General features: G+C 48.7%; 1 protein-coding gene across 2 annotated transcripts in view; it reads right to left on the minus strand.

The window, feature by feature from the left end:
- The window catches only part of TMEM87B (transmembrane protein 87B), a 50,349-nt gene extending 43,525 nt beyond the window's left edge, over positions 1-6,824 (minus strand). For both annotated transcript variants that reach the window (XM_018054802.1, XM_005686408.3), the window contains exon 1: positions 6,539-6,824. In XM_018054802.1, the coding sequence (XP_017910291.1) occupies positions 6,539-6,697 (159 nt within the window). In that variant the 5' untranslated portion in view covers positions 6,698-6,824. The remainder of the gene's footprint in view (positions 1-6,538) is intronic.

Raw genomic sequence — 13,523 nt, forward strand, 5'->3', positions numbered from 1 at the left:
TGTGTCTCTTTTGCTGTCTCGCATACAGGGTTATCATTACCATCTTTCTAAATTCCATATATATGCATTAGTATACTGTATTGGTGTTCTTCTTTCTGGCTTACTTCACTCTGTGTAATCGGCTCCAGTTTCATCCACCTCATTAGAACTGATTCAAATGTATTCTTTTTAATGGCTGAGTAATACTCCATTGTGTTTATGTACCACTGCTTTCTTATCCATCCGTCTGCTGATGGACATCTAGGTTGCTTCCACGTCCTGGCTATTATAAACAGTGTTTCGATGAACATTGGGGTACACGTGTCTCTTTCAATTCTGGTTTCCTCTGTGTGTATGCCCAGCAGTGGGATTGCTGGGTCATAAGGCAGTTTTATTTCCAGTTTTTTAAGGAATCTCCACACTGTTCTCCATAGTGGCTGTACGAGTTTGCATTCCCAGCAACAGTGTAAGAGGGCTCCCTTTTCTCCACACCCTCTCCAGCATTTATTGCTTGTAGACTTAAATGTAAATCTGGGACTTCCCTGGTGGTCCAGTGGTTAAGACAACATGCTTCCGATGCAGAGGTCACAGGCTTGATCCCTGGTGAGGGAACTAAGATCCCACATAGTGTGTGGTCAAAAAGAGAAAAAACACAGCAACCCATCAATCTAGTCCCATCACTGCCTGGCTCAGAGCCTTGTCCCGTGTAATCTACTCCCTGCAGCGGACGTGACGCCCCACAAGGCTCACAGCCCAAGGCCAGCAGCACACAGGGGCTGAGGGAGGGCTGCGTGTCTGTGCGCCTGCGCCTGCTCTCCTGGCATCAACATAAACGCATCTTTGATAGAACAGCTGACCCTCTCTCTGAGCTGTGGCTTACCACCCTCTCTGTGTGTGCGCTCAGTCATGTCTGACCCTTCGCCACTTCACGGACCGTAGGCCGCCAGGCTCCTCTATGGGGTTTCCCAGGCAATAAGGAAGCGGATCGCAGTGTCCTTCTGCAGGGGATCTTCCTGGCCCAGGGGTCGCACCTGCGCCTCTTGCGTCTCCTGCACTGCCAGGCAGACTCCTTACCACCGCGCTCTGCCACACACTGTCTCTTCGCAACAGACCGGATCTCCCTGGGGCTCCCAGGGCCTGGTGTGGCCAAGGCCTGGTCCTCAGAAGCATAACGCTCCTTCCAGCCCTCAGGACCTTAGTGGTCAACCTGAAACTTACCTGAATACTCTTCCTCTAGTTATTTCCTTCTGACCCCTGAAAGCCCAGCTCAAAATCCCCTTCCTCAGGGCATCTTCCACCAGGGCCCATACCAGGCCAGGCCTCCCTTCCAAGGTTCGTGGGACCCATTCCTTACATCCCTTAACACAAGCACAATGAAACCTTGTACTAGCTAGTTATTTCATGTCTGCCCTCAGTCAGCTCAGTCGCTCAGTCGTGTCCAGCTCTTTGCCATCCCATGGACCGCAGCACGCCAGGCTTCCCTGTCCATCACTAACTCCTGGAATTTGCTCAAACTCATGTCCATTGAGTTGGTGATGCCATCCAGCCATCTCATCCTCTGTCGTCCCCTTCTCCTCCCGCCTTCAATCTTTCCCAGCATCAAGTTCTTCCCATCAGGTGGCCAAAGTACTGGAGTTTCAGCTTCAGTATCAGTCCTTCCAATGAATATTCAGGACTAATTTCCTTTGATCCATGTCTGCCCTCACCAAGAATAAAAATTCTGTGGGAAGAGATTAAGTTAAACGAACAAGTGGTTAGGAATTACAGGAAAACCGTGATAGGAGAAATGGTTCTTTCTTGATAACCCTTTTCCCTCCCTGATGGTTTTTTTTCAAGATTTTTTTTTAAATGCAGATCATTCTTTTTTAAAGTCTTTATTGAATTTGCTACAATATTGCTTCTGTTTTATGTTTGGGGTTTTTGTCCTTGAGGCATGTATGATCTTAATTCCCCGACCAGGGATCAAACCTACACCCCCTGCATTAGAAGGTGCACTCTTAACCACTGGACCACCAGGGAAATCCCATCCCTCCTCAACAGTTTCAACATCAATAAAACCTTGGTCCAGATCCCTCCTCTGAGCTGCACGTCCACATACCCAATTACCCAGAGGTCATGCCCTCTGGGATGTCCAATACTGTCCACATTTGAGTGAGTGAGTGAGTGAGTGAAGTTGCTCAGTCGTGTCCGACTCTGCGACCCCATGGACTGTAGCCCACCAGGCTCTTCCGTCCATGGGATTCTCCAGGCAAGAGTACTGGAGTGGGTTGCCATTTCCTTCTCCAGGGGATATTCCCAACCCAGGGGTTGAACCCAGGTCTCCCACATTGCAGGCAGACGCGTTAACCTCTTTCACCTGCACTAAGCAGACGCCTCCCCCTCTGCTCCTCACCAGCTCTCCCGGTGCTGACCAGCCTGGCTGTATGTAGGTTATGCCATCCCCAATCACCCAAGTCATGGTTTCTTCTGGTCTCTCACCTCCATCAGCACGTCTCCAAGGCACGCCTCCTTTATCTCACAGACACTTCTCAGATTTAGCCCTTTCCCTTCATTCCTGCAGGGCCTCCCTGGTGGCTCAGTGGTAAAGAATCCACCTGCCAACGCAGGAGACATGGGCTCAGTCCCTGCATTGGGGAGGCCCCCCAAGGAGGAAATGGCAACCCACTCCAGCATTCTTGCCTGGGAAATCCCATGGACAGAGGAGCCTAGAAGGCTACAGTCCATGGGGCCACAGAGTCAGTCACGACTGAGTGACAAAGCAAACACCCACCCCATTCCTGCCACCACTGCCCTGATTCAGGCCTACGCTTCTGCAATTAACTGGGACCTCTGCCTCCAGACTGGCGCCTACAACTCACCCTTGGGTAACAGCCACCATGATTAGCAGGTATGTCTAAAACTCTTCCGTGGCTTGCCCTCATCCACACTCCCACATTGCTACTGGTGGCCAACATATAAATTCAACCTACAAAATGGGTTGTGTTGGGCCCACAAGGAGCCTTTTAAAACTTTTTCTGAATTAGTTGACACAGTAGAAATATACAGACTTCCCTGGAGGTCCAAAGGTTAAGATTCTGCTCTTTCCCTGCAGGGGGTGTGGGACTGACACCTGGTTGGGGAACTAAGATCCCACGTGCTGTGTGGTGCAGCCAGAAAAGATAAAAACTGTGCCGACCGCCCCACAGCATCCACAGCTAGAGCTGAATGGCAAGCACCCTCTTCAGCAGTGGCATGTCATCTGCAATTCACAGCATTCCCCACCAGCCCCAAACCTAACTTGCTTCACTCACTGATAGGACTTGCCTCAGCCCCCACAGGTCCTTGAGTTTGAGACCCCTGTCCACAAGCTCAAGGCCAAGCTCACGGATGGAAGGCTTATGGTGGTCCAATCCCAACTAACACTCCTGCCTTGTCAGCAGACTCACCAAGAGTTTCTACATGGCTGCCGCTATACTCGCCGCCTCCCTCTTCATCTACGCATCCTTTCAGAGTCAGCCAGGCACCAACTCCAGAAAGTGGGGTTAGGTGATTTCCTCAGTGCTCCAGTAATATCCCAAGAATGCCACCATGTGTGTAATTACCACCCACGAATCTGCTCTCCCTATCACTGTGTGAGCTTCCTGAGAGAGGCGGCTGTGTCTAAAACACATCCTTCCAACAGCGATGGCCAGTGTAGTGCATGGCACATGGTAGGCAGGCACTTAAACTGTTAGCCTTTACAATCGGAAGAACCATCTCTGGATGAATTTGCAGGACAAATGAAAGAAAACTACACTTTCCTTTCCAGTGCTGAATAACAAGTTGTGACAAATTAAAATAGGAGAGAGGAAAAAAAAACATCAGCCTCCCCTTTGCAAAGAGCTTTATGGATTGCTACTGTCCTGAACTACACAGGACTAAAGATCACGTGGGGCTTTCCTGGTGGCTCAGTGGTAAAAAATCCGCCTGCCAATGCAAGAGACATGGGTTTGATCCCTGGGTCAGGAAGATCCCCTGGAGAAGGAAATGATAACCCGCTCTAGTATCCTTGCCTGGGAAACCCCATGGACAGGGGAGCCTAACGGGTTACAGTCCATGGGCTCACAGAAGAGTCAGACAAGACTCAGCAACTAAACAACAAAAATAAAGACTATACGGGATCCAAAGAAAAATTTTCTTTCTCATGCAAGAAGCAAAGTTATTTTCTCCCCATGGCTTTAGAAATCTCCCTATCCAAAGTGTACTTGGCAAAGATCTTTACAGATATGCGTAAAGCTGGACCCCGGGGGTCATGATGGGCCGCCCCTCCTCTAATGGAAGGAGCCTCCCAGATTCCAGGGACCAATGACAGCACACTTCGCCGGCTAAAGCCGCCCCACCCCAGCCATGCAGAAGGACCTGTCAGCCCGCGACGCCTCGGCCTGGCGACCTATCCAAACCCCCGTCCATCTAGCCTGACCATCCCTCTCAACGAACCTATAAAAACCACCCCCAACATGGTCCGGTCGCAGACTTCCTCGACCTGCCTCGTTCGGGTCCAGGAACCCCGACCCGGAGCGCTTCGCCATTAAAAAGCCTGTTAGACACTCTTTTGGTGTCCTGGTCTTTTATCTAACAGTATGGTAAAGCAGTCTGTTTGCAGCCAATTTATTTCCAATTTATTCTGACTTAGCTTATGCTATTCACTACAGAAGCAGCAGGAAACCTTAAGTGTGGTTCTCTGTTGAAGTAAAGTTACTTGGCTCAAAATAGCCTGGAGTTAAAACTCCCCTCCAGGTCCTCCCCACCATTCTATGCAAAACAAAGAACTCTCTCACTGGAAGAAAGAAAAATGGACGTTAAGGTTGATTATACCTAGCTGGGCCCAGCTCCCAGGCGGTCCAGCCTCTGGCCAAGCTCCAGAATTCTTTGCCCCAGCCGTTTAGGAGATAACTACTCTGAACTACCTTGGAGAAGAACAGGCCCCCTTAAGACAGTAGCCTTCCACATACATGCCGATACAAACTCACTCTTTTCCTGGGTTGGTGCAGCAGCTCACCAATCTGACTGCTGCCCCTTCTCGCCTCATTGAAGGTGATCTGTTCTATAAAGTGCCAGTCTTGTTCTTTTTCTGAACCTCGCCTTCTAACTCCCTTACCTCACACTCTGAATTTTGCTTTTAACTGTTCAGAGAAATTCAATAATGGAGACACGTAGGCTCTATGACTGGTACACAAAATAGGGCACCAACCCAGGAAAATCCTGGAACAAATGGTTGCAGTGGGTCTTAAAGATTCAGAAAGATACATACTCTAGCCTCTATGTAGCTTTTGTGCTATATAAAGAATTTGTAGTCTCCTACATTACTTTCTTTTTCTGATTGAGGAATTCAAAATGTAAGTTTTGCCTTTAGAATTTGGACATCCAGACTTCCCGGGTGGTCCAGAGGTTAACAATCTGCCTGCCAATGCAGAGGACATGGGTTGGATCCCCGGTCCAGGAAGATCCCATATGCTGCAGGCTCACCACAACTACTGAAGCTCCAGTCCTAAAGACCCTGCACTACAGCAAGAAAAGCCTCTGCAATGAGAGGCCTGAGCAGCTCAACTAGAAGTAGTTCCCGCTCACAGCAAACGGAGAAAACCCACACGCAGCAAGGAAGACCCAGCGCAGCCATAAATAAAAATAAATTAATAAAAAGAATTCAGACATCGCTTCTATACATGTGGAAAATATTCATCTCAAACAGAGATGGATGAATCATCTGACTCTAGAAAAGTGGTAGTAAGGCCTCTTCGATTTCCTGTCCCTCTTTAGCAAATTTTTCCAAAATTCTACCCCGGCATTCCTCCCACAACATAAGACATGAAACTTCCGGATGTCAAGTTCTCAAATGGCCTGCCCTGGAAAGGAAGAGTTTCCATGGGCTCCAGCCTCCGGACTAGCCTTGCAAATGTCCCGCCCCCGCCCCCCAACCACACATACTCCCAGAACTGTGATAGGAGCCTGAGAGAAATTCAGAAACCCAGAAAGAGGGAAAGTGGCATGACTGTTGCCTGTTCCCTTCTGGAAGGAAGGAAGAAGGAAGAAAAAGGGAGGGAGGAAGAGAGAGAAAGAGAGGAATAAAGACGCACACGCTTTATAAATGTATGCAGAAACTGAAACCCTGGAAAGTCCTTCCTGTGGCCACGCGGGTGTGGCACTGTGGCTGCACCCCGGCACGAGGGGTCAAATCCAAAGATGCCGCTAGGAGTGCCAAGCGGTTCAGGGCTCAGGTCTGAATAAAGAAGGGCCTGATCTAGCCAGAGGCTGTCCGAGCAGAGCGAGAGGCCAGGACTACGGGAAAGATGATTTTCACTAACAGGGTTCAGAAGGGAGAGCCGCGCCCCTGCACAGAAGCCTGACTCGTCTTCCCCATAGGCCAGGTCTGGCCGGAGGAGGGGGCGCTCCCCGCCCACAGCGGACAAAAGGCCCAGGAAACCTATTGGGCGCCCAGAGCAGGCCTGGCCAGACGAACAAGCCAGGGACTGGATCCCAGCGGGGGCCAGAGAACCCTGCGGGCCCGAGATGCGCCTCGCCTCGGTCCCGACATTCCGCTTACGTCACTGATCGTCGCGGTCCAGAGCCCGACCTCGGGGACGGCGCCCACAGCCGCCGGGCCGCAGCACAGGAGGCACAGGGCGAAGCGCAGCAGCGGGCGCCCGGCAGGAAGGCGGCGGCGGGCCGGGAGCCAGACCCCGTCGCGGCAGGCGGCAGCCATCTTTACGCGGAAGCCGCACCTGGCGCTCCGCCGCACCGCAAGCCCACACCTGGTGCAGGCCCGCCCCCGGGAGGCGGGTTCGGGCCCAGGAAGTCTGGATGGGACGTGGAGACCGGGCTCAGGGCCAGCTGGGGCGGAGAGTGGGGGGCAGGGGGAGGGGCCAGAGCGTCAAGTGTAGAGGGGGCGGGGCGGGGTGGGGTCCGAGCGTGGAGGTGGGGCCAGGCGGGGAGGCGGGGCCTGGAGGGGAGGCAAGGGGCGTGGCTCAGGGCCGGCCGGGGCGGGAAGGGGGTGCCCAGAGCGTGGAGGTGGGGCCAGTGGGGAGGCGGGGCCTGAAGAGGAGGAGAGGGGCGGGGCCCAGGGCCGGCGGGGACGGAGAGTGGGGGGGACCAGAGCGTGAAGAGTAGAGGGGGACGGGCGGGGTGGGGTCCGAGCGTCGAGGTGGGGCCAGGCGGGGAGGCGGAGCCTGAGAGGAGGCGAGGGGCGGGGCTCAGGGCCGGCCGGGGCGGAGAGTTGGGGGAGGGGTGGGGTCCGAGCGCGGAGGTGTGGCCAGGCGGGGAGGCGGGGCATGGAGGGGAGGCGAGGGGCGGGGCCCTGAGGGGTTGGGCCTCAGTGTGAAGGCGGGGCGGGAGGGGAGGCGGAGCTCTGAACCAGGCTCATGTGAACGCGGGGGTCGGGAGTGGAAGCGAGGGGCGGGGCTCAGGGCTGGACGGGGCGTGGCACGAGCGTGGAAAGGAAAAGGGGCGGGGAGGAAGAGGGGTCCAAGTATGAAGGCGGGGCCAGGTAGGGAGAGGAGCCGGCAGAGGAGGCGAGGGGCGGGGCTCAGCGTTGGGCAGGAGTGTGGAAGCAGGTGGGAGGGGAGGCAGGGCTCTGAATCTGCCTGAGCTGGAGGTGGCCTTAGCCAGAGGCCGAAAGCTCAGGTCCCAATCTCCACGTGGCTGTGGTCAACTTTTGTTGTTGTTCAGGCGCCCAGTCGTGTCCAGACTCTCCTATCCATGGACTGCAGCACGCCAGGCCTCCGTGTCCCTCATCATCTCCTGGAGTTTGCCCAAGTTCATGTTCATTGAATCCTTGATGCAGTCCAGCCATCTCATCCTCTGACGCCCTCTTCTCGTTCTGCCCTCAATCTTTCCCAGCATCAGGGACTTTTCCAATGAGTCGTCTGTTCACACATATGACCAAGATTCTGGAGCTTCAACTTCAGCATCAGTCCTTCTAGTGAATAAACAGGGTTGAGCTCCCTTAAGATTGACTGATTTGGTCTCCTTGCTGTCCAAGGGGCTTTTGGGAGTCTTCTCCAGCACCGCAGTTCGAAGGCATCAATTCTTTGGCGTTCTGCCTTCTTTACAGTCCAGCTCCCACAACCATATGTGACCGTTGGGAAGACCATAGCCTTGACTATACAGACCACTGTTAGCAGAGTAATGTCCCTGCTTTTCAACACACTGTTTAGGTTTGTCATCGCTTTCCTGCCAAGAAACAATCGTCTTCTGATTTCATGGCTGCAGTCACTGTCTGCAGTGATTTTGGAGTCCAAGAAGAGGAAATCTGTCACTTCTTCCACCTTTTCCCCTTCTATTTGCCATGCAGTAATGTGGCCAGAAGCCATGATCTTAGTTTTTTTAATGTTTAGTCTTAAGTCAACTCTTTCACTCTGCTCCTTCACCCTCATCAAGAGGCTCTTTACTTCCTCTTCGCTTTCTGCCGTCAGAGTGGTATCATCCACATATCTGAGGCTGTTGATGTTTCTCCCGCCTATGTTGATTCCAGCCTGTCATTTCTCGTGATGTGTTCAGTGTATAGGTTAAACAAACAGGGTGACAGAGGCTTATAGGGTGGAGCTACTAGCTACTAGTTAAAGTTCTCTGTGTGATTCAGTTTCTTGGATCCTTTGCATTTGTTCATACCCCAAGCCCCTCATCTCATGGGAAACAAATTGTTTTCTAAATTCATGGTGAGTGCCTGCAAAGTGCTTTGAGGTCGGGTCAGTTGAACCCAAGGCACTGTATTGTGAATATATTGTCAGTGAGATGGTTAATAATTTTTAGAACGAATGAAGTTGCCTGGTTACTGTTTAAAGCTCAGAGGGGTAAAGCTTCTGTCTGTCTTAGTTGTTTACTTCACCAGGCATTTTCAACTGTGAAAAGTGAACAAATGTCTTGCTGTCAAAGAGCACTGCAGTTGTTCATTTATTATTAAATGTAAATAATGTCCAGAGGGAGAATGAAATCCTAGTTTTAACAATCATTAATGTAAAATATGACCAATTTATAGTCAAGAGGACATGGCCTTATCAGTCACCCTGTGCTGTGCTTAGTTGCTTGGTTGTGTCCGATTCTTTCTAACCTCATGGACTGTAGCCCTCCAGGCTCCTCTATCCATGGGGATTCTCCAGGCAAGAATACTGGAGTGGGTTGCCATGCCCTCTTCCAGGGAATCTTCCCATCCCAGGGATCAAACCCAGGTCTCCCACATTGCAGGCGGATTCTTTACTGTCTGAGCCACCAGGAACTGATCCATTTGCTAGTCACTTGTTTAGCCAGTAATTATTGAGAGCCAGCAGTGCAGTATGTGTGTGCTCAGTGATATCAGACTCTTTGCGACCCCACAGTTCCTCTGTCCATGGGATTTTCCAGGCAAGAAAAATGGAATGGGTTGCTGTTTCCTCTTCCAAAGGATTTTCCTGACCCAGGGTTCGAACCTACATCCCCTGTGTCTCCTGTATTGGCAAGCGGATTCTTTACCGCTGAGCCACTTGAAAACTGTATGGAGAGCCTAATGCATAATAAAGATTGCATGTGCATTCCATCTGTGCCTTTCCCAACAAGTAGTTGATATCATTGCTATGTGGATGGAAACAATAGCCTATGCCAAGGGCCTAGAGGAACAGAAAGACCTACCAGATGACTAGTTATTGGTGTGAGATGGACAGTGGGAAGACTGGGAATATTTAAACAGTAGTAGAAAATCAGGGTCCTCCTAAGCAGTTTAGTCTAAGACATCAGAGAGGCAGTAAGGGTTCTTAAGCAAGGAGGATGAAGTGACCAGATCATTTTGGTTATCCTATGGAAACTGTGTTAAGAAGGGCAATGAGATGATTAGTTAAGAATACATCAATGGTTTGTATGATCAGTGAAGAATAAATTACAGTAATTCAGAGATGATGGTCTCAACCACAGAAGCTTCAATGAGAATGGGGATTTGGATGGATTCCACAGATATGGGAGATGGAGATTAAAAAAAAAAAACAAACAAAAAAAAACCCTTGGTGATTGATTAGATATTGGAGCTTAGGAAGGAGAGGAGTTAAGGGAGGAACCAAGGTTCCTGGCTGGAATAAGTGAGTTGTGGAACATCTGGAGGAGAAGAAAAGTTAGGAGATCTAGGACCAGAGGGCTCCACACAGGGATAATTCATTTGAGCAGCTGTACATTGGGGAAAGAGGGATACCCAAACAATTCAAGGAATATAGGACAGAGTCGGAGTTGGTATTGGCTCCCTATTGGAATGGAAGGCCTAAGGGGCCAGGTAATAAAGAGAGTCTGGGTCCATAGTTCGATCTATTGGGTCCACAGACCCACATCTGGTAGTTTTCCTGCTTCCAGATAGTATAATTGGAATATGCATAGTTGATAGCTAACACTGTCTAACATTGGTTCTTGGTGTCTAAGAGAAGAGCTGTTTTAGTGGAGATGGCTAAGTAGAAGCCTCTGAATCTGCCCCACTGACCAAACCATCTTATCTCCTGGGGGGAATGGCAGAAATTAGTGCTGCATTTAAAAGATGCAGTGGTGGTTACCATCATATCACCATCTAATGCCTCTTCCATGGTAGGTGCTCCCATTATTATTATTAATGGAGGACACTTTATGTCCTTTTCCACTGATCCACTCCCATGCTTCTATCCCAGACCTTCTCTCACATCTGATCTTTTTCCTCCCGATTCTTGACCAGCCAGCCAAGCCATTAACCACTGCCCATAAGTCCATGTATGTTTCAACTTCAGACAACTCTTTCTATGAAAAGTGAATAACCAGATGCATTGCTTAAAGACGCTATCCCCATGCCCCACCCTGGAGATGTGGACAGGATTTCATCCTCGACCTTGTCTTTCAAGGCCACCCTAGGCAAGAGTGAAATGCAGCTGCACGTGAAAAGATGCTCAACATAACTAACCATCAGGGAAATGGAAGTTAAAACCACAATAAGATATCACCTCACACCTATTTTAATGTCTATTTTCAATATTAAATAAATAATAATACACAAATGATTAAATAAATAAGAGAGAAAAGAAAACCTCTTCCTTACTGTAAGACACCAACAAATAAAGAATTAATGGAGTTAGAAAATTATCATTTGGTAACTGTCATACTTGATTCTTTGGCATTGCCTTTCTGTGGGATTGGAATGAAAACTGAGCTTTTCCAGTCCTGTGGCCACTGCTGAGTTTTCCAAATTTGCTGGCATATTGGTGCAGCTCTTGCACAACATCATCTTTTAGGATTTGAAATAGCTCAACTGGAATTCCATCACCTCCACTAGCTTTGTTCGTAGTGATGCTTCCTGAGGCCCGCTTGACTTCATATTCCAGGATGTCTGGCTCTAGATGGATGATCACACTATCGTGGTTATCTGGGTCATGAAGATCTTTTTTGTATAGTTCTTCTGTGTATTCTTGCCACCTCTTCTTAATATCTTCTGCTTCTGTTAGGTCCATACTCTTTCTGTCCTTTAATGTGCCCATCTTTGCATGAAATATTCTCTTGGTATCTCTAATTTTCTTGAAGAGATCTCTAGTCTTTCCCATTCTATTGTTTTCCTCTATTTCTTTGCACTGATCACCGAGGAAGGCTTTCTTATCTCTCCTCGCTATTCTTTGGAACTCTGCATTCATATGAGTATATCTTTTCTTTTCTCCTTTGCCTTTCACTTCTCTTCTTTTCTCAGCTATTTGTAAGCCCTCATCAGATAGCCATTTTGCCTGTCTGCATTTCTTTTTCTTGGGGATGGTCTTGATCACTGCCTCATATACAATGTCACGAACCTCCTTCCATAGTTCTTCAGGCACTCTGTCTATCAGATCTAATCCCTTGAATCTATTTGTCACTTCCACAGTATAATCATAAAGGATTTGATTTAGGTCATACCTGAATTTGGTCTAGTGGTTTTCCCTACTTTCTTCAATTTAAGTCTGAATTTTGCAATAAAGAGTTCACAATCTTAGCCATAGTCAGCTCCTGGTCTTGTTTTTGCTGACAGTCTAGAGCTTCTCCATCTTTGCCTGCAAATAATATGATTTTTTATATAAGTGTTTGGCTGCAAAGAATATACAGGCAGAAGAACCAGAGATCAAATTGCCAATATCTGTTGTATCATGGAAAAAGCAAGAGTCCCAGAGAAACACCTACTTCTGCTTTATTGACTACGCCAAAGACTTTGACTGTGTGGATCACAACAAACTGTGGGAAATTCTTCAAGATATGGGAATACCAGACCACCTTACCTGCCTCCTGAGAAATCTGTATGCAGGTCAAGAAGAAATAATTAGAACTGGACATGGAACAACAGACTGGTTCCAAATTGGGAAAGGAATAAATTAAGGCTGTATATTGTCACCCTTATTTAACTTATATGCAGAGTACATCATGTGAAATACTGGGTTGGATGAAGCACAAGCTGGAATCAAGATTGCCAGGAGAAATATTAATAACCTCAGTTATGCAGATGACACCACCCTTATGGCAGAAAGTGAAGAGGAACTAAAGAGCCTCTTGAAAGTAAAAGAGGAGAGTGAAATAGCTGGCTTAAAACTCAAAATTCAAAAAACTAAGATCATGGCATCCGGTCCTATCACTTCATGGCAAATAGATGGGGAAACAATGGAAACAGTGAGAGACTATTTTCTTCAGCTCCAAAATCACTGCAGATGGTGACTGCAGCCATGAAATGAAAAGACACTTGCTCCTTGGAAGAAAAGCTATGACCAACCTAGAAAAGAAGAAAGAAAGAAAGTTAGTTGCTCAGCTGTGTCTGACTCTCTGTGACCCCATGGACTGTAACCCACCAGGCTCCTCTAGCCATGGAATTTTTCAGGCAAGAATGACCAACCTAGACAGTATATTAAAAAGCAGAGACGTTACTTTGCCAGCAGAGGTCCGTCTAGTCAAAGCTATGGTTTTTCCAGTAGTCATGTATGGCTGTGAGAGTTGGATTGTAAAGAAAACTGAGCACCAGAGAATTGATGCTTTTGAACTGTGGTGTTGGAGAAGACTCGTGAGAGTCCCTTGGGCTGCAAGGAGATCAAACCAGTCAATCCTGCATATTCATTGGAAGGACTGATGTTGAAGCTGAGACTCCAAAACTTTGGCCACCTGATGCAAAGAGCTAACTCATTGGAAAAGACCCTGATGCTGGGAAAGATGGAAGGCAGGAGGAGAAGGGGACGACAGAGGATGAGATGGTTGGATGGCATCACCAACTCGATGGACATGAGTTTGAGCAAGCTCTGGGAGTTGGTGATGGACAGGGAGGTCTGGCATGATGCAGTCCATGGGGTCACAAAGAGTCAGAAATGACTGAGTGACTGAACTGAACTGAGACTTAATTCAGAAAGAATCATCAGCTGGATTCTAAAATTAAAAATTTGATAAGAAAGTATCTGTCACAAACACTTATTAACTATAAAGGGAAAAATAGTAATTTTATAATAGAGAAACCTGGCAGACACCACCTTAACGATCAGAGTTAACATCACAACGAGTGGGACAAATTGACTTCATATGTCTCATGACATGATACCCTGAAAAGAAACAGCATCGCTTCTGTG

This window comes from Capra hircus, chromosome 11 (genome assembly GCF_001704415.2).
Source record: "Capra hircus breed San Clemente chromosome 11, ASM170441v1, whole genome shotgun sequence".
NCBI lineage: Eukaryota > Metazoa > Chordata > Mammalia > Artiodactyla > Bovidae > Capra > Capra hircus.